General features: G+C 45.0%; 1 protein-coding gene across 1 annotated transcript in view; it reads right to left on the minus strand.

Annotated features, from left to right (window-relative positions):
* Nucleotides 1-22500, minus strand: part of parga (poly (ADP-ribose) glycohydrolase a) — a 60045-nt gene that overhangs the window by 8500 nt on the left and 29045 nt on the right. Inside the window, exons 9-15 of the mRNA XM_083658041.1 lie at nucleotides 20877-20956; nucleotides 20689-20749; nucleotides 18805-18880; nucleotides 14631-14778; nucleotides 5952-6030; nucleotides 4791-4899; nucleotides 1201-1306 (exon numbers count right to left, since the gene is read on the minus strand). Coding sequence (XP_083514167.1) covers nucleotides 1201-1306; nucleotides 4791-4899; nucleotides 5952-6030; nucleotides 14631-14778; nucleotides 18805-18880; nucleotides 20689-20749; nucleotides 20877-20956 — 659 coding nt within the window. The remainder of the gene's footprint in view (nucleotides 1-1200; nucleotides 1307-4790; nucleotides 4900-5951; nucleotides 6031-14630; nucleotides 14779-18804; nucleotides 18881-20688; nucleotides 20750-20876; nucleotides 20957-22500) is intronic.

A 22500-nucleotide genomic window follows, 5' to 3' on the forward strand; every position in this document is an offset into this window, starting at 1 on the left:
TCGCTGAGCGTTATTGCGGTGTTTATTTTTTCCAACCACGGTCGATTTTTCAGAAATTCGCTTCCGACGTGTACACATCTGTGGCTGTGATTGACAGGTGGGTCAAAACTCGCATCGCAATTCCGTGCCGTATATTCGCATCGCTCTTGATGTGTAAGGACCTTTAGGGTTGCGGAGATACGTCCGCCCTGCATGCAGGACTACAGGAGAGAGATAGAGGACAGCGGGGGGTTAGGGGGTTCCAAGTTACTGACCAAACACTATTTCAATGATTGCTGTCAGAATACAGAGCCATTTAACACTTATTTGAACACAAAAACATTGCTGGATGCAGCTTTAACAAGCGAGTGCTGATCTGGGGGGGGGGGGAGGGGTTGTCGCCAAGCTCCAAAAACAGCTGGCCGAGAAAAACAGCTGGCTGAGAAAAACAGCTGGCCGAGGGCTCCGAGCGCCTAGTCTGAACTGGGCATAGGTGAGCGCTGCCTATATGCAGAGTGATGTAGTGTGAGCCAGCAGAGACCTGTGTCAGCCTGGATTTATGGAGTGCCGACCCCGTAATCAATCGCCCTTTTAATGGAAAACATAAATGTGTGTCAGCTGATCAATAAAGGGAGGGATGGGATAGGTCTTACGTAAATGAGTGAGTGACACCCAAGGAGAGGGACTGATTGAGCCGAGGGGAGGAGAGAGCTCTGCTTCAGCTAACTGGACAGCAGGAATGCCCCGTGTCCTTCGACGGGGGCTGGGACAAAGGGTGTGGCGCGCTGGGGGGGGGGGGGGTAGGGTGCCCAGGACGGGTGATCTTGTCTGAGTTTTTGTGATTAAATCCCAGGAAGAATTTGGGGTTATGATTTGGATGGAAGCAATATGATGCATGTTGCCGCCCTGCATCAGTAGAGAATTATGTGAAATCATGGTTGATTCCTAGTACATCATTGCCTCTTGTGCGTATTTATTTTAACCAAGGTCTTTTTATTCAACGTTTTCACAGTATATAAAGTACAAACAGTACCAATCCCCCTGAACCCACCCACACCAGCCACTCCCAGACCTGCACCAGAGAGATCAAGCTAGTCATATTCCAAAATTATAAGAACACACGTATTATTAATAATAATAATAATAATAAACTAAAAGAAAATACACAGACACACACACACAACGGGGTTACATTCTTGTTTGTAATTTAGCAGATGATACCTTTGAGTCGTGTGTCTCCACCAAAAGCCCCGCAACCCCAGTTGCCAGTGGCTACTGCAGAGAGGTGCTGGCTGTTGCAGTTATTTCGGTAGAATCCACAGTACGCCTGCAGGGATAAATGCACAGGAAGTAGGAGGGAGGGAGAGAAAGTCAAAAGTCAGTGTTCTCTCAGTGTTTCTCCTTCTCTTCTGCTGATGGATGGAGATTGAAAAATAAATAAAGACCCCCCCCCCCCTCCTCCAGGATTTAAAAGGCTTAGGTGGTGTTGTCCCCAATCTGGTGGGCTGGACATCAAGCTGGGCCATCAAATAGATTCAAGATTCAAGATTCAAGATTTTTATTGTCACTCCATGGTACAAGTATCACGTGTGAAATTCTTGTGCTGTGGACTCCGTTTACAACATAGTACAAGTATAACAGGGCATATGAGTGCAAAAACAACAAGAGACACAACAAGCAATAAGGCAGTAGAGTGATAAGACAAGTCAGAGACAGTGGCATATTCAGGTGCACATGTCATGTGCATACTTTAGACGTGCTTAAACATTTTAAATTCTGCGTATTTGACATACAGGTGCAAATAGCATATTCCTTATCTATTTGCACATATTATAAATAGCACAATGTTATGGGGAAAACAGGAAGTTACACCATAAGCACTTACAAGACAAATGAAAACCCAATCAGGAGTCATAATGATATGTTGCATGATATTTTACCTAAGACTTCAATGGGCAGGAAAAACCGATAATATGAATGAGGAGGAGGGAAGCCACTGTATAATGATATATTGCAATAATGCAAAAAATACTTTTTTAATGCCTTAAAAGCACCTTTATAGCATTTTGTAGGCTTTGAAACAGGCTTGATATACAACATGCAGATCACTTGGAACGCTTTTTGAATATAAACCCTTCCTCAGGCAGGAAAAAATCGATCTCATGTAACTGACCATACCAACACTGTAAACGGCTGTTGTGTAGTAGTACAATGGAAACAATGTTAGTATCCTTGAGCAACAACAGTGTTACAGATCACCGAGTCTTTAATTATCAACTCTGCAGCTGCTACCTGACAAATTATGTCAAAGTTCAACTGTATGAGCTCTGATGTTTTAAATAAAATAAAATAAATCCTCCATGTCCAGTAGGGATGACAAGATGCTTATCTCAAGATATGATTCAATACGCAATATGGGATTTGCGATTTGATACAACCACGATATACGATGTAATAAATAAAAGTTGGATGACAACAGCAAAGTATGACCGTGCAGAATTATGTTGATTTCTGAGACACAAATCTTTCTAGTGATCCCTTTGGCTTGTTAGAATGTAAATAAGTGCAAACAATAAATTGGGTGGAGAGCTCATCGAATCCTGATGGGTAAACGGTCTAATTTGTGATTACACGACTACAGCAGAATAAAATGTAGCTAACCTTTTCTACCCGATAGCGATACGTCACATTTTTCTATTGCGATATTGAATTTCAATATATCATGCCATCCCTAATGTCTACCATCCTCCTATACTTACCTGAGTTAAATATCTTTTCAAAAGTATCAACAATTGAGGCTGTTTTTATTCATTTCTTTATCTATCAATCAATCAATCAATCAACCAATCAAGACTTTATTTCAGACTCAAGGTCCATATGAAACACACACACACACACACACACACACACACACACACACACACACACACACACACACACACACACACACACACACACACACAGGCAGTAAAGACAAATGTGCATTGTGTCCTTTATGGAAAATGCTTGTGATAAATTGGCTTCCATCCAAATGAAGGTGTACTGTTGAGGCCATTAGTCACAACAGCTACCTGAGTGACAACAGCGATGCTAGCAGCTGGACAGCTGTGACAATCCTCCCGTCAATTTGAAAGTGACAGCTGCTGTCATAGCTGCCCGTTCTAAACGACGTATTCAAGATGACGAGGAAGATACTTCACAATTATTCCTCACCCAGGGTTTCCCCCTACCGTTATAACGGATTAGGCGGAGCACCCAAGCCATTTTTGGCACCGCCTAAGCCAAATTAATAATGTAAAATCATTGTTGCTCCCCCGGTGGACTACTTGAGCAAGTTTTGTCTTTTTGGGTGTTGCTTATTTATTATCTGCTCTGGCTTTTCCGAATGTTTGTACACAGATATGGTAGTAATAATAATAATAATAATAATGGTCAAAAATGATGTGAAATAGCATTTTTCTTTTTTTTGTAAAACGTAAAATTTGCTACCCCTGAAGCCTAATTTATGCTTTGTCTGCCGACACTTTTGAAACCGTCGCCGACAGAAATGAGGACTTGAGTCGACACTTTCAAGTGTCGCGCAAGTCTGATTGGCTATATAGACGGCACGCGCTTGAGTTCCTTGTTTTGGTTTTCGCTCGATTGAAATGAATGAACGTGTCCCCGCTATTTTTATCAGCCTGTCCTTGATGTATGACTTTGTGAAAATCACAAAGAACATCGTGACCAATTTCCCAGAGAGAGAGGAGGTGAGTTGTGTGGTTGTGTGTCGTTTATATGCGGCTGCAGCCAAGTACGTTACATATCGCCTCCGAGGTGGTTTCACTGTGCATTCCATTCCCTCTCTTCTCTTGGCTGTCTGTTTAATAGCGTTCGAGTGTCACGTGACCGTTGAACCGAGGCGAACATTCACTGAAGTATAAATGCAACACCATGAGCAACACTTTTTTTTTCCGTCTGCGACCATGTGCTGAGCGACACTTTCTAATAAGTATAAATTAAGCTTAACCCCCGCATCCCACCCACTGACACAGCACCTAAGCACTCCAAAAAGTCACCATGAAAGAGGTTGATGGATATTGAGAAGGGTTTAGATGGAGATGACAGCAGATGTCAAAACATTCCCACCTTAAATCAACCAATTCCGCCAACTTGCCTTCATTTCAACAATATCTGGGTATGCTTCTATTTTGGGAATGCATGCTATTCTGCCAGCCAACAGCATTCTCTAGATCGCTGTGCCCACTGCCCAGCACTGCCCACCAGTGTTGGGGGTAACTCATTACAAAAGTAACATATTACATGTAATATATTACTTTCAGCAGTAACTCAGTAATACAACTTATTACAATAGGATTTCAGTAATATTATACCAGTTACTTTGTCAAGTAACAAGTTACAAATTGAGTTACATTCTTTTTGTCAAAGCAGATATTTAAATAAAGATACATTTTATTTACATTTCCTAATCAAATTGTGTAGTTTTATGCAAATAACCACTGTATAATGACAATAACAAAGGAGAAGGATCACATTTAGAATTTTCGACGGTTTACACCGACTTCAAGACGGTTTAATTTATTTTTCAGGATGGTTCCGGGGCGGCGATGTCATTCTGCTACTGCAGTTATTTTGATGAAAGTAATGCAAAAGTAGTCTAACAAGTAACAAGTTACTCTACTCAGACAGTAATATTGTAAAGTAACTTATTACTTTCAAATGAAAGTAACTAGTATTATGTAGTATATTACATTTTGAAAGTAACTTGCCCAACACTGCTGCCCACACAGACTGGGGGGCGTATCTCTCACCTTGTTGAGCTCTCTGCAGATCTTCTCAGGGTGGAACTGCTCCAGGAAGTGCCTGAACTTCAGAGCATCCAGGGCCACAATCTCCGTACAGCGTCTCTGCCAGTCATCCCTGGAGAAGAATGAATGAGGGCGACGTAATCAGAGAGGTGGGAGGACTGGAACAAGATCTTTCCCTCTTAAAGCAGCTACGAGCAAGATTTTCGATTGTTATTAAACAGTCTAAATGTAATATTGATGCATCACATCTTACCTATAATAGTAGCTGAGACCAAAGCCGTGTGAATCGGAGATTGCTCTCTTGATGATTATAGAGTCTGTTAGTCTGTCTTCCGGCGGGCCGGATAGACCAGGAAGTGAAACAAAACGGTTTACGGCAGCTGCGTGCCTTCAACCGCTTCGCTCTGCCTAGCAACAGACCATAAACAAGGAGAACGGCATGCTCGCTACATCCAGGGGCTTGCTGCTCTCGCGAACATCTCTCGTTATATTCTAACAGTTTGTTTGGAAGTTATTTTGTGGTTATGGCCGAAGTGGCTGCCGCAAACCGTTTCATTTCACTTCCTGATCTGCCCCGGCCGCAGACAGACTAATCATCAAGACAACACTGGCCGATTCACTCGGGGTTCAAGCGAGACTACTCGGCGTTGGTCTCGTCTACTATTAGAGGTAAGATGTGAGGCATCGATATTCAATTTAGACTGTTTAATAACAATCGAAAATCTTGCTCGTAGCTGCTCTTATTCTTATTCTTTTTTATCCCCCATTAGTGCACATTTTAATTTATTTATCCTGGTTGCTGCTCCACCCTCTGCCGATCTGGGGAGAGCCGAAACTGGCTCCATGCTTCCTCCGAGACATGGGCAGTAGCCAGCCGCTTCTTTTCACCCGACAGGGGAAAGACATAGCACGTGGGAGGATCATGCTATTCCAACGAGTTCCCCTGCCTCCGAACAGGTGCCAGAGGAGGCACCACTTCAGCGACCAGGATATTGCATGTTTTGGTGAGGGGTTCCTATATGAAGGAAACCCCCAGGGGGCACGGGGAGAACATGCAAACTCCATCTTATTCTTGCCTGTACTGGACTGATGATTTTTTGGGTTGGATTCATCAGAGCAAGAAAACAAAAATATGTCATAAAAGATAGGATAATAATACCGTACCTGGGAGTCTCGTCCTTGTGGCTGTCCTTCCACTTGTAGCTCTCGGCATAGCCTGAGTATTTACTGTACTGCTCCGTACCTGGAGAACGAGACAGACAAACGCGGAGAAAAACTGTCATTTAGCAAGTCAGAGCAGCACACAGCCTCAATCTATTTTCAGCACCATATTTCTTTAAATCAAATTGAATGCTTTCTATCCTCCCCATGCGGGTACACACAGTATCAGCGTGTATTGGATTGCCATAAATAAAGGCCATTGATTAAATAAGTAATCCGCTTTAGGGCTCGAAATGAAAAGCTTTCAGCCATAATGGGAAGAAATGGGCAGAACAGAAGAAGTTAACCTTGGCCACATTTGCAAAACGATCCATCCTGAGGGAAACAAGCTTAATACAATAATAACGGTATTACACCTTTGTTACCAAGGACTTAGTCCTTTCATAACTCCTACTGGTATGTGTTTGGAGGTTTGAAAGATTTCATCATTCGTCATTATTATTATATGTTGCACTCATTGCAGAAAACGATGCCCATTAAAGCCTAGCATATGAATTATGTATGGAGTAACCTTGTTACACACAGTATTTGAATGAACAGCAGGAATTAAGACATGTGATTAGCATAGCCTTTGAGCTTCTAGATACTGGCAGAGATAAGTGTGCTACTAGCACAGTGGGGAGGGGGGGGGCGTTGCTACTGTAGTTAAGATCACAACAACTACTAAAGCTACAGTATACAGTATTTCTAGAGCAATAGAGACACTGAATGAAATAGGCCACACCCATCACGGGGGAAAGCTCTCCATTCATTTCCACACAACTAGCGTAGTTTTCCTTGAATTAAACATAGCTAAAAGCTGTTGTGTGGTGGGCTGCGCAGACAACAAATGTTAAAAAAAAGAGTCGCCAATTAAAGTTTTTTTGTACTCCCGAGCAAAACAAGGAAGCCATTGAGAATTGGCGAGAAGAAAAATGTGGATCTAGCTGTCAAGGAAGTAAGTTGGAGTGTTCATCTTCCGTATATATGATCTTTGTGTGCAACACGCGACCATGCACGTGACATAGGAGAACGCCAGGGTTGGGGGGAAAGTTTTTGGTTCCCCCCCGTTTCGGGCGTGGTTTCTGAATGATGACGCGCTCCGCAGTGTCTCTATGCTCAATTTCATTCAGAGGACAGCGAGATGCTTTTGAAAAGCTGTAGGAAAATACCAGTGCCAATAGAGAGACGTCTTTAATTTCTATAATTGAGTTAATTCAATTTCAAGCATAACGAATCTACCAAGGCTTCTGCTATAATAAAATGAGGTTGGCTAAGGAAGGTCTACGGGTACATTATTTCTTTGTGCCCCCCTATGCCAAAGCATGACTCAAGCTAATGGATCTTTTGGCTGGTGCCAGAAGACACACCAAAAAAACAGACAGCACACTTAAGCATCTGAGAATTATGTTTCTATATAAAGCCTTGGCTGAGTGGGCAAAAAAAACAGACTTTCTTTTGAAAAACCAAGGAACCGCATCCTAAGTGCAGACAGCCAACCGAACCGCAGTACAACAGCCAGCGACTCCTAACATCAAAAGGTACATGGCCTGTATCTCTCCTCCATCAACACAGCTCTCCTCCTCCGTCACCTTCAGCCTATTTATCCTGGTGACCGCCCATGACAGCATCCCGGCATACAGGCTTGCCATCATTAGATTAAATCCTGGCCCTCTGCTTTCCAATCTCAGTAGAGAGGCAAAGTGACCGCCTACTTCCTGCTTCAGCACTGTACCAGAGATTTTCATCCGCCATTTATTTTCCCATAGACATTTCGTAAAATGCTTATAAAAATAGTTTTACTTGGTCAAACCAAACGGTTCAGCTATATTTAGAATCGGGAGAGACCATAGAACATTTCACTCCGACCAAAACTAAAAAACATCATCATCAAAAAAATATTTTCTTTAAATCCGCAATTTGTTTTACGTTTTGGTCCGAGTGAAATGTTATGCGATCTCTCCTGTTTCTAAATATATCTGAACCGTTTGGTTTGAATGAGTAAAACTATTTTGATAAGCAGTTTTACGAAATGTCTATGGGAAAATAAATGGCGGGTGAAAATCTCTGGTACAGTGCTGAAGCAGGAAGTAGGCGGTCACTTTTGCCTCTCTATAAGCCCGCATGGACACAAAGACGACGACGCACGTCAGGAGGACACCTTTACTGGAAAGGGAATATGTTTAATCTGATAGAGGAGAAAGAGAGACAGAGGAGGAGATAAAGAGACAGACTAGGAGCGGAGACTTGACCGAAAGTGGAAGCGGTGCGTGCGTGCGAGGAATATCCTGCAACGTTTTAATGAATCTATGGTCCATTCCATTAGTGGAGCCACGACCTTAGTTAGGTTATAAATTCCGCTCTGTCCAAAATGTAATAACGTTAAGTGGAGAGGAGGAGGAGGAGGAGGAGGAGGGGGGGGAGGAGGAGGCAGACAGGGAGGGACAGATGGAGGACGGACAGGGAAGAGGACAGTGACTAAGCGCTGAAGGTGACTCTGAAGAAGGGACACGCGTGTCAAAGGAGACAGCATGGCACCAAACACAATGAGATCTTGGCTGTGTGTGAAGGTCTGGGCTCGCCCAAAAGCAAAGAAGACGCAAGAAGTGGCTTTTTAGATTGACTGAAGGGCATTGGAAGTACTGTAGGGCTGGGCAATATATCTATATTAAATCAATATGGTGATATGAGACTATATATATATCGTCTTAGATTTTGGATAACGTAATATTGTGATATGGCATATGTGTTGTCTTTTCCTGGTTTTAAAGGCTGCATTTATTACGTCATTTTCTGAACTTACCAGACTTTGCCTTTACCTTTCATTATATCCACATAACCCGATGATGATTTATCTAAAATCTCATTGTGCAAATATCTTGTGAAAGCACCAATAGTCACGGCTACAATATTGTCGCAATATCGATAGAGGTATTTGGTCAAAGATTTTGTCCATACCGTCCAGCCCTACTTACAACTGAACATTTAGCCCACTTCATAGAAAATACTGATTATATATATATATATATATATATATATATATATATATATATATATATATATATATATATACAGTATATATATATGTATATACTGTGTGTGTGTGTGTGTGTGTGTGTGTGTGTGTGTGTATATATACTGTATATGTATATACTGTGTGTGTATGTGTATATATATATAAAACAGCTGCTATTCAGGAAGAAGTCCATAATGTAGACCGCACACTCCAAAGATGATCATCTTGTGTGCGGTCTACATTATGGACTTCTCCCTGACTAGCTGCTGTTTTATTTAGTCCCTTGGATTTATCTTGCTGTGACCTGCACCTCCCTTTGGATGTGCACTAGTAACTTTCTTATTGATATATATTATATATATATATACATCCATATCAGCCAGCCTTAATTAGAAGCTGTTTTCAACACGGGTTAGGGGCTCTGACTCTACTCTGGCTCTCTCTCTCTTGCTGTTCAACACCACTCTGCTCCAGCCTCTAAGCACTAGGCTAGGCGGCCGTGTAGAAGATAGAGGAGGCTACGAGAGTGGCCATCAGACCATGCAAAGCCGTAGTCCTCCGCTTGCCCACATGCAATTTGTCTCGTCTGCTTTGGCACGGCTTCAGAAAAGCTCTGCAGCAACAGAATCAATCACGTTGGCAACATCGGGGAGCGGCGCTTTCAGTGGCCAGACTGCTAAGTTAGAATAGCTGCCCGAGACGATGGATTCATCACACACACACACACACACACACACACACACACACACACACACACACACACACACGCCATCATGATGACGCCTCTCGTGACGTCAAAAACATGAACGCCGGCGTCACACGACGAGCGGATGTCAAAGATCTGAGATGTGCTTGTTAGAGAGAAGTAAATATGGAGCTGTCATATATATCGATTGACTAATGAATCAATTGGCAGTGTTTCTTGGTTTGCTGAGGGTAAGAGCATTTCCACTGATTAAAAACACCTACACACGTCTCTGTGTTTCCCCACAGGATTTAATTAGAGAGGAATAAAAGTGAATTTGAAGAGGAAGAAGTCTGCATTGGTTACTAGTTATCTGGCACATTTTACCATTATGACTATGGTGGGCAACTCTAGTCTAGTGTGCTGTAACTTCACACTGTTTTTTACTCATATTCTCATTTTCCTCATATTTTAGAGCCAAAGTCGCCGCCTACTTCCTGCTTCAGCGTTGTCGAAAAATATATGAGTGGTGGTGAACGGCGAAAGAAATTAAGAAATTATTATTATTATTAAAATAAATATATTTTTTGATACCGTTTGAATAGTGCCATGAGGTAGCCTACACATACAGTATGAGAGGGTGGGTCACTACAACAGGTTGACTGAGGCACAGACTGAGAGAGGGCGGGTCACTACAACAGGTTGACTGAGGCACAGACTGACAGAGGGCGGGTCACTACAACAGGTTGATTGAGGCACAGACTGACAGAGGGCGGGTCACTACAACAGGTTGACTGAGGCACAGACTGACAGAGGGCGGGTCACTACAACAGGTTGACTGAGGCACAGACTGAGAGAGGGCGGGTCACTACAACAGGTTGACTGAGGCACAGACAGAGAGGGCGGGTCACTACAACAGGTTGACTGAGGCACAGACTGACAGAGGGCGGGTCACTACAACAGGTTGACTGAGGCACAGACTGACAGAGGGCGGGTCACTACAACAGGTTGACTGAGGCACAGACTGACAGAGGGCGGGTCACTACAACAGGTTGACTGAGGCACAGACTGAGAGAGGGCGGGTCACTACAACAGGTTGACTGAGGCACAGACAGAGAGGGCGGGTCACTACAACAGGTTGACTGAGGCACAGACTGACAGAGGGCGGGTCACTACAACAGGTTGACTGAGGCACAGACTGACAGAGGGCGGGTCACTACAACAGGTTGACTGAGGCACAGACTGACAGAGGGCGGGTCACTACAACAGGTTGACTGAGGCACAGACTGACAGAGGGCGGGTCACTACAACAGGTTGACTCAGGCACAGACTGAGAGAGGGCGGGTCACTACAACAGGTTGACTCAGGCACAGACTGAGAGAGGGCGGGTCACTACAACAGGTTGACTGAGGCACAGACTGACAGGGGGCGGGTCACTACAACAGGTTGACTCAGGCACAGACTGAGAGAGGGCGGGTCACTACAACAGGTTGACTGAGGCACAGACTGAGAGAGGGCGGGTCACTACAACAGGTTGACTGAGGCACAGACAGAGAGGGCGGGTCACTACAACAGGTTGACTGAGGCACAGACTGAGAGAGGGCGGGTCACTACAACAGGTTGACTGAGGCACAGACTGACAGAGGGCGGGTCACTACAACAGGTTGACTGAGGCACAGACTGACAGAGGGCGGGTCACTACAACAGGTTGATTGAGGCACAGACTGACAGAGGGCGGGTCACTACAACAGGTTGACTGAGGCACAGACTGACAGAGGGTGGGTCACTACAACAGGTTGACTGAGGCACAGACTGACAGAGGGCGGGTCACTACAACAGGTTGACTGAGGCACAGACTGACAGAGGGCGGGTCACTACAACAGGTTGACTGAGGCACAGACTGACAGAGGGCGGGTCACTACAACAGGTTGACTGAGGCACAGACTGACAGAGGGTGGGTCACTACAACAGGTTGACTGAGGCACAGACTGACAGAGGGTGGGTCACTACAACAGGTTGACTGAGGCACAGACTGACAGAGGGCGGGTCACTACAACAGGTTGACTCAGGCACAGACTGACAGAGGGCGGGTCACTACAACAGGTTGACTGAGGCACAGACTGACAGAGGGCGGGTCACTACAACAGGTTGACTGAGGTACAGACTGACAGAGGGCGGGTCACTACAACAGGTTGACTCAGGCACAGACTGACAGAGGGCGGGTCACTACAACAGGTTGATTGAGGCACAGACTGACAGAGGGCGGGTCACTACAACAGGTTGACTGAGGCACAGACTGACAGAGGGCGGGTCACTACAACAGGTTGACTGAGGCACAGACTGACAGAGGGCGGGTCACTACAACAGGTAGACTCAGGCACAGACTGAGAGAGGGCGGGTCACTACAACAGGTTGACTGAGGCACAGACTGACAGAGGGCGGGTCACTACAACAGGTTGACTCAGGCACAGACTGACAGGGGGCGGGTCACTACAACAGGTAGACTCAGGCACAGACTGAGAGAGGGCGGGTCACTACAACAGGTTGACTGAGGCACAGACTGACAGAGGGCGGGTCACTACAACAGGTTGATTGAGGCACAGACTGACAGAGGGCGGGTCACTACAACAGGTAGACTCAGGCACAGACTGACAGAGGGCGGGTCACTACAACAGGTAGACTCAGGCACAGACTGAGAGAGGGCGGGTCACTACAACAGGTTGACTCAGGCACAGACTGACAGAGGGCGGGTCACTACAACAGGTTGACTGAGGCACAGACTGACAGAGGGTGGGTCACTACAACAGGTTGACTGAGGTACAGACTGACAGAGGGTGGGTCACTACAACAGGTAGACTCAGGCACAGACTGAGAGAGGGGGCGGGTCACTACAACAGGTTGACTGAGGCACAGACTGAGTTGGAGGTTGAAAAATAGAGCAATTGTGCTGGAGAGAAATGAAGGATAACTGGGCCGTCCCAAGTGAATCAATGCAATGGATTTCCCTTCAGACTGGATGGAAGGAGGGGAAGAGAAAAAAATGAATGGAGTCCAATAAACACATGGGGCTCAATGAACAGGAGAAAATAACTCCCAGAAGACCCAAAGAAAGAAACAGCAGAAATACAGTCAGGAGCAGCACGGAGAAAGAAGGATGACATATACAAGAAGGACAATATGCCGTTAGGTGGACGCTTAGCACCTTACATGAGCGCCTTTGTTTTTCAGAGGGGTTCAACTTTAAAGGGATACTCCACTTTTTCTGGAGTTTAGCTCATTTGCCACATCCCACCCCACATAACCAAGATACACCATGCCTTACCGGCACTGTCCGCTCAGTTTACAGTGAGCTACAGTCGTGAAGTTAGTTAGTATTGCCATAGAATGGAGGTTAATGGTACAGCTGTTAAAAATCTGCCAAAACACACATCTCACGGCGCCAAAATACATGTTGTGCTTCGGGTACTCACCACACAATGAAATATGAATCCAAAATGCACATAATCTGTCTTTTTGGAAGGAAGAGAGGTCGGTGGCCATGTTTGGAAAGTAGTGCCGGCTATGTTCAGTCGGCCGCTAACTAGGATAATATAACACTGAGTGAACATAAGGAAGTGACATCAGAGGGCAGGTGTTCCTCAGAATATGTGCCTGTGTCTGCACGACCCAGACCACGACATACCTTCAACCTCTCCCGTAGATGGGAGGGAAGACATGGAGACAGCAGGGGAGGAGGAGACGGACAGAGTCAAATGAAAGAGACAAAGTAGACAGATCAGGGATGAAAAACGGAGAAAAAGAGAGTCAGAAACGGAGAGAGAGAAGTTGTGACGAGGGAGAAAACACAAGAGGACCAGACAGAGATGCCAGAGAAAGATAAGAGGACCATTCAGAGATGCCAGAAAAAGATAAGAAGACCAGTCAGAGAACAGAATGTGAGAGCAGAAAAGATCATTTTTTTATTTTTTTTATTAAATTATGTTTAATTTACCTAAACGCAAGAGGTCCTTACTGTATGTGCTCAGTTACGATGTGGTATCCTGCCTTCACATATTGAAACTGGTAGATACAGAGGGACGGTGGAGGAGGATAGGATTTGTGAATATTGTGAGTTGAAGGAAGTGGAGAATGAATTTCATTTTATTTTGTACTGCCCATTGTATCATGACTTAAGGTCCTTACACATCAAGAGCGATACGAATATACGGCACGAAATTGCGATGCGAGTTTTGACCCACCTGTCAATCACAGCCACAGATGTGTACACGTCGGAAGCGAATTTCTGAAAAATTGACCGTGGTTCGAAAAAATAAACACCGCTATAACGCTCAGCGAAACTTCGCCGTCGGTATGCACGGTTGCATTGACTGATATAGGTTCGGAAAATATTATTGGCGTGCGAATTAATCGCACGAAAAAAAACGCTCCCGATGTGTAAGGACCTTTACGAGAGATACTATTTAAAAAAGTTCACTCCCCTGAGCTAAACCTGTTAGATTTTGAAGAAGGAGCCATACTTGAATTTCTTTTTGACAACATCTTCGCTTTTTCCAAATATATCTCACATGCGTGGGATAGGAGGAAAAAGATGACATATGATAGATAATTCATATATTTTACTTACTACATATTGTAGTTAAATCTGTGTTTTGCTGTCCATTTCCTGAATGTATTGTTTATGCACTGGAATCGGTAAGGTAATTACTTTATGTTGATGTGTCTGATAATCCCATGTGGGATGGGTCATGTCATTTGTCCTGACACGTAAATAAAACTTTCATTCATTCATTCATTCATTCATTAATATATAAAGAGGGAATAGGGCCTGGCTCATTGACTCCAATCTGATGAGAGCTTTGAAGGCCTCAAAGTCATCATCATCACTAAGAACCTGCTGTTGTGGCATTCAAAACCAACAGGTGTCTGTGTTCAAGTACCGTACCTGTGATAATGAGGCATTCGTTGTATTCCAAAGCTTCTGTGAAGAGGCGAGAGACGATGAGTTCCGGGTTGATGAGGAACCTGATCTCCTCCTGGACCAGCCCGAGTCCTGTTACTCCTCCACCTACCAGCCTGTTGGCAAAGTCCACCTGGAAATCAACACAAAAGACACACGGCTCATTTGAAATTGTGACTGAAATGAGTTCGACGTTTCAAACTCCATTTTTTGCTTCTTAAAAGTGGAGCTGAAATGAAAAATGACTTTTCAACTATTTTAGATCACATCCTTGGTCATAGAGTGCAGCTATTTACCAATGTATGGCAAAAAATAAATAAATCACAAAATCCAATTTCTTTGGTTTTTCACATCAAAAGTCAACCAGGTTGTCATAACGAAATCGACAGCTATCAAATTCAAACCCGATTTCAACCAATAATATCATGGCATGACAGTTGTTAATCAATTTTCATGGCTAGGAGAAAATTCCACGCAGGCCTACGCCTACATGAACAGACTTTGCTAGCCCAAATAATTAGCCAGTAAGTATGTAACATAAAACATAAAAAAAAAAAGATTGTTAATGTCTTCATTTAATGTCAGAAGCAAAGGACATGTAATTGGCTCGTTAACTTGCATCCCAGGAATATCGCTATCTACCGCGGCTCATGGTTTGAGGTTAGTGTGTCCTTACCTGCCACTCACTGTGGCCATTAAACACAGGTAACGGTCTAAGGATCACAACACTGCTTCCTGCTGGGCATCGTAGCAAAACAACATAGACAGGGAGAAATTCAACACGCAAACCAATTTTCTCAATTTCTCATACAGGCTACAGACAAAGAAAACATTGCTACAGGCTAAAGGATGTGTGTGCTAACACCTTCACCAGCAATATGATCCAAATTAAATCGCAAAAATAGTTCATGAAAGTCTGCCAATATGGATTTGACCATTGTTAAATGTTCAGCTTTTCAGTGTTTGATTATTGACATAAAACCTAATGAAACAGCATTCAAAGTCTAAGATACACTATTGTCTATTATTATTATTATATTATAATTATTTGTCTAATTAATGGAGGACATCAAACATTCCCATTATAGGTTTGAACCCCTGGATTGCAGCTTGTGGTTAGACTTTATACTCCCTATTTTCTTCAAAGCAGGAAGTATTTTGCTTGTTTTTGGGGCATGACAGAAGACAGAGGGCAAGCCATATTTCACTCACAATGCTGCCATTAATTATTAAACAGTCTGTCAGGGGTGAGGGTTGTGCTCACTGGCCCACAGCCACGTCACTCCGTGTGACAGTGTGTGTGTGTGTGTGTGTGTGTGTGTGTGTGAATGTTTTCTCACCTCGTCATCTCCTTCACTCGTTTACCCCTAACCTCACCCCCGTCACCCTTCAATCACACCTCCTGACAGGATGACAGCCCCGCTCCGCCCTATCAGAACGTCCGCCGCACCCCAACCAGTGGGTCCCGGGGCCTGCTGAGACCATCACTCCGCCTTGCAGGAGGATACTCTTGGCCCCCTTTGGGGGGGGTCGCCCCCTGTGAGATGACTCTCACCCACACACCCTCGTCATCTTCTTCCTCCCTGCGCCCCCCTCTCTCTCTCCTCACCCCACCCCTCTCTCTCCTCACCCCACCCCCCTCTCTCTCTCCTCACCCCACCCCTCTCTCTCTCCTCACCCCACCCCCTCTCTCCTCACCCCCTCTCTCTCTCCTCACCCCCCACCCCTCTCCTCACCCCACCCCCCTCTCTCCTCACCCCCCTCTCTCTCTCCTCACCCCACCCCCCTCTCTCTCCTCACCCCACCCTCCGGGGTCCTCTCTGCTCCACCCGGGCCCCTCTCTGAGCTACTCGTGTGTGCACATCAAAGCTGTCAAGCCGGAGGAAGAATGCACCAGCCACCGCGGACCACAGAGGGCAGCGAGGAGCAGAGGTGAATCAATGTTAAGACAGACAGGGAGCGAGACATGTGTACATATATGCAGAAAAATACACAGGCAGACAAGCAGCAGACTGGCTAAACCTGTGACAGCTGAGGGAGGAGGCATGGTGACAGTCAGAAACATGGAGGGCTGGGCAACAAACAGAGTTGGCCAGGAGGTTATGTTCTCACCCCCGTTTGTGTGTCTGTCTGTCTGTCATTCTGTCTGTCTGTCTGTCTGTCATTCTGTCTGTCTGTCTGTCTGTCTGTCATTCTGTCTGTCATTCTGTCTGTCTGTCTGTCTGTCTGTCTGTCTGTCATTCTGTCTGTCTGTCTGTCATTCTGTCTGTCTGTCTGTCTGTCTGTCTGTCATTCTGTCTGTCTGTCTGTCTGTCTGTCTGTCTGTCATTCTGTCTGTCTGTCATTCTGTCTGTCTGTCTGTCATTCTGTCTGTCTGTCCGTCTGTCTGTCATTCTGTCTGTCTGTCTGTCTGTCTGTCTGTCATTCTGTCTGTCATTCTGTCTGTCTGTCTGTCATTCTGTCTGTCTGTCTGTCTGTCTGTCTGTCTGTCTGTCTGTCTGTCTGTCATTCTGTCTGTCTGTCTGTCTGTCTGTCTGTCTGTCTGTCTGTCTGTCTGTCATTCTGTCTGTCTGTCTGTCTGTCTGTCTGTCTGTCTGTCTGTCTGTGTCTGTCATTCTGTCTGTCTGTCTGTCATTCTGTCTGTCTGTCTGTCTGTCTGTCTGTCTGTCATTCTGTCTGTCATTCTGTCTGTCTGTCTGTCATTCTGTCTGTCTGTCTGTCTGTCTGTCATTCTGTCTGTCTGTCTGTCTGTCTGTCATTCTGTCTGTCATTCTGTCTGTCTGTCTGTCTGTCTGTCATTCTGTCTGTCTGTCTGTCTGTCTGTCATTCTGTCTGTCTGTCTGTCTGTCTGTCTGTCATTCTGTCTGTCTGTCTGTCTGTCATTCTGTCTGTCTGTCTGTCATTCTGTCTGTCTGTCTGTCTGTCTGTCATTCTGTCTGTCTGTCTGTCTGTCTGTCTGTCTGTCATTCTGTCTGTCTGTCTGTCTGTCTGTCTGTCTGTCATTCTGTCTGTCTGTCTGTCTGTCTCTCTGTCATTCTGTCTGTCTGTCTGTCTGTCATTCTGTCTGTCTGTCTGTCATTCTGTCTGTCTGTCTGTCAGCAGGATATCTCAAAACATTATGAATGGACTTGCATGAAACTTGGTAGAAAAGCTGGTCATAGGCAAACTTAGAACTGTTTTTTTTTTGTTTTTTTGGGCATTTTGCCTTTATTTATTTCTATATAGGACAGTAGGCAGACAGGAAAGGTGGGGAGAGAGAGAGGGGATGACATGCGGCAAAGGACCGCAGGTCAGATTCGAACCCGGGTCGGCCGCGCGAAGGGCCGAGCCTTCGTGGTCTGCGTGCTACCAGGACGCACAAACTTAGAATTGATTCACTTTCCACGCCCACTGGCCAAAAGGGGGCATGGCAATGGGCGTGTCCACTCACAAAAAGGTGCTTCATCTCTCCCCAGACTCAAATATTAGGTTGAATTGCTGCACTTCACATAATAACAATAGTCAGCTGTGACTTCGCAGTCACAGCTGTTGTTTTGAGTGTGGGTCTAAGCCTAGGTCAAAATTGAATGACTGACAGGTCGTAGCACCAATGAGAGTGGTTCGTTTTCAAAAGTCAACAGAGTCAGGTTGGGTGGGCGGCAGGCGCGCCTGTCCGCTAAAGTCGTTACTCATTGGTGCCCCAAGGATTTTGGGGGAACCAATCACCGGCCAGGATTCTGGCATCAGTTGGATCTAGGAGTGACGCAGACCCAGGAGAGATCTGCAGCATGCAGTAACGTACTGTAGTGTATCAGCGTAAGAACTCTCATGGGTCTGGTGTTGAGACTAAAAGGTGCCCCAACTTCCAAACGGAGTCACAGCAGAACACCACAACACTTTGCAGAAAGGTTGCTCATGGGCCAAGGAGGAACCAATTAACTTTCCACACCCACGAGCCAAAAGGGGGCGTGGCAATGGTATTGGCCAATCACAAAAAGGCACTTAACTTCCACACGGATTCATGTAACATCGCAAAACGTTGTAGAAAGGTTGACGTAGGCAGGTGTACTGACTTTCATAAGGCCAGGTAGACTGACTTGAGTTACATCAGTAGCGGCTCCTCAGTCCTGCAGTATGTAAATCAATAGCACTCAATGCAAAACTACAGAGGAACTCCCACCTGCAGCATCCCGTATCCATCATCCTCGATGGTGCCCTCACAGGTGATGTGAAGGCGTGTCAGCTGAGTCTGGGAACTGCGTAGAAAAGACAAGCAGACTTTCAGTTACTCCACTAAAGAGCAGGTAACACACAGCCCATCATACAACATGAACGACTGTCAATGTGCTTGTCTTGTCTCACTGTTCCAAAAGGGGTAACACAGCCGTATCTTTAGTGTTTATAGTTCATATATATCTTGATTATTTTTTTATTATTCTTTCATTCTGTTTGATGCTGTACCACTCCTTTCTTGTACTTTGACTCTGGAGCTGCTGGAACAAGTGAACGTCCCATGTGTGCGATTAATAAAGTCGATCTGATCTTATCTTTGTGAAGACGTTCCCGTGCTGATTAGGTCATACTGTATGCTTAGGGGTCATCATAATGGCCTCGTTAAAATATAAATCGCTCCGATCTAAGGTCTTTGGCACTTTGAAGTTCTCCAACAATCATTTTCCGGTATTCAGTTGCATTCATTGTTCCCTCTCTCTTCAGTCTCCCAGTGCCTGCTGTTGTAGAGCCCCTCCTCCCCCACAGTATACTGTAACAGTGCCTCCATGCTTCACGGTAGGGGGGACAGAGCCATGCATATAGAAGAGTCGTGACATCTCCATTGACTCCAATGGACCAGTTTTTTACTCTCAAGAGTTCCAGGAAGTAAGGTCCTGGATTAAGCAGCACTGTCGAGTTGCAGCAAAATGGACAGTTTGTGTTGTACTTTGAAAGGCTTTTTTTTTTTTTTTAGAATCAAATTGTACATTATCAGCTTTATTTGAGCATTCAAAAGTAGCGCGAAGACCCCTTCCTGGCTGTTCATTGGCTAATGAGTCACGCATTTTGGTCCTCCGCTGATGCCACTCTCTCTCTCTAAATTGCTCTGCTTGCAGGCACTTTGTATCACAGCTAATGAGGTCAACCGTCGTTTCACCACAGTTTCACCGGCACCCGCTCCACGATCACTCTGCTGCCCATAAACGGCTCCGCTCCAGGAACAGTTTCTTGGCACGGACGTACTGGAGAGCAGCCCAGCTGGCGTGATTTGGAATCGCACATAGGTTACGCAAAAACCACGCCCCTGTGCCCGCCTACGCAGCAGTCAAGCGCCGGGATTGGCCAGGCGCTCATGCTCATGTTGGGCTCTCTTGTTACAGGGACACATTCCTGTGAGAAGCAACAACACCAAGCGAGGCTGCAATGAGGATATTGAAAGACAAAATCCTACATCGCACCAAAGCATACAATGTATTTTAATGTTGTTTGACTTTCCTTCTGGTGTGTGGGAAATGTTTGTTTGAAAAGCTTGTGTGTTATTGTTTCATTAGCGTTAATACACTAATAATTCATTTCAATGTCCGCTATCAAGAGCAATTCAGTTGGTTCATGAAATCGCTGGGCTGCGTGCCGTGCAGTGGTTGTGGTGTGGGAGATTCCAGCTGTCAGAAGAAGAAGACAAAAGACTTGCTCCTGGCCAATCCCGGCGGGCACAGGGCGTGGTTTTTGCGTAACCTATGTGCGATTCGAAATCACGCGCCCAGCTGATGCCAGGATCAGTGAATGGCTCAACCAGGGTAACAGCCTGGGCAGCCAGTCAACCCAATGGACGGAGAGGTGAGGGGCATCCTTCCAAATGAATGCCTGGCTACCGGCCATGACCAAGCATGGACATGGACGTTGGAAACCCTCATTAGTGTTTTGCTTGTGTGTTTGCGCCTGTGTTTACCCTGCCTTTTCGACACAAAATGGCCCCCGTGAGAAGGGTCTCTATAGATACGTGCAGTGTGTGTGTGTGTGTGTGTGTGTGTGTGTGTGTGTGTGTGTGTGTGTGTGTGTGTGTGTGTAATACCTTTCCCAGTTTGGAGAGCTACTCAAACTTTGTCTTGTGAATGTAACAAGACCCCTGGGCCCTAGGACAGAAGAAAATGTCAGAAATTAACAATTGTTCAACATCTTAAAAAATATATATATATAAAGAACAGAGGAGGAGCGTTCAATACAAAACAACATGGGATGCATTTTATATTTGGCGCTTACTGTTGTTTGTGACTCTCCTGAAGTAACACAGCAGAGTTTTGAGTTTCTCTATCTTCTTTGGTGAAGAACCCTCAAATAATCTGAAAAGAAAGCAAAAGACATTTTGGTCCGCTGTCGGAGGGAACTGCAAAGTGCCGTTCCGGAAAAACCTTCCCGGGGCAAACAGCCTTCACTGTCCAGGGGTCAAAATGTGGAACACACTGACCACACACACATTAAACACACTGACCACACACACATTAAACACACTGACCACACACATTAAACACACTGACCACACACATTAAACACACTGACCACACACATTAAACACACTGACCACACACATTAAACACACTGACCACACACATTAAACACACTGACCACACACATTAAACACACTGACCACACACACATTAAACACACTGACCACACACATTAAACACACTGACCACACACATTAAACACACTGACCACACACATTAAACACACTGACCACACACACATTAAACACACTGACCACACACATTAAACACACTGACCACACACACATTAAACACACTGACCACACACATTAAACACACTGACCAAACACATTAAACACACTGACCACACACATTAAACACACTGACCACACACATTAAACACACTGACCACACACATTAAACACACTAACCACACACATTAAACACACTGACCACACACATTAAACACACTGACCACACACATTAAACACACTGACCACACACATTAAACACACTGACCACACACATTAAACACACTGACCACACACATTAAACACACTGACCACACACATTAAACACACTGACCACACACACACACTGACCACACACATTAAACACACTGACCACACATCATTTTAAAACCAATCTAAAGGAGTTGCTGAAGACTACCAATGTTCACATAATTGACTGTGTTCGTGAGTTTGATCTATACGATGTTTATATCCTTTGTGATTATGATTGTTTGTGTTGCTCCGTGATTGAATGACTGACCGACTGGCCGATTTTTATGATTTTATATCCTTGTTTATGTTTACTGTATATTTAACTGCCTTTCACTGTACTTTGCTCTTAACACGTTAACTGCCAACGACGTACTGATACGTCAAGCAGAATCCAACCGTTGACTGCCAGCGACGTATGGATACGTCAAAAAAATCGTTTTTTTTTTTTTGACGGTGGGGCGTTGATCAATCCCTTTTACGTCTCCTATACAATTATTGGAGGTATTGAATGTGTATAATCTATTTTACCGACCCACTAAGTGTTGACAGTGCTCCCCCAGACGAGCGAAATCAAAGAAAAAGGGAGCAAGCCATTCAAGGAAATGGCGAGGCGATTTTACAGTATTACATTCTCATGAAAATGGTTGGGGGAAAACGCTCTCGTTTTCGCGCTGATTGCTGGCGATGCGGGATTGCAAATTTACATAATACATTACAGGTGGAACACACTTTGAAACACGCAGCATAAATATGACCAGAATCGCAAAAGCTTCTCTCAACCAAAACTCCCAAGAAGCGAGCGAGTCCATGCCGACTTCCTCAAACAGCAGCCTGCAGACAGGCACAGGACAGCAGCAAAAGCACTGAGACTGTGACGGCCGCTGCAGGCAAGAAGAG

Source organism: Poromitra crassiceps (genome assembly GCF_964638095.1).
Source record: "Poromitra crassiceps genome assembly, chromosome: 22".
In the NCBI taxonomy this organism is placed as follows: domain Eukaryota; kingdom Metazoa; phylum Chordata; class Actinopteri; order Beryciformes; family Melamphaidae; genus Poromitra; species Poromitra crassiceps.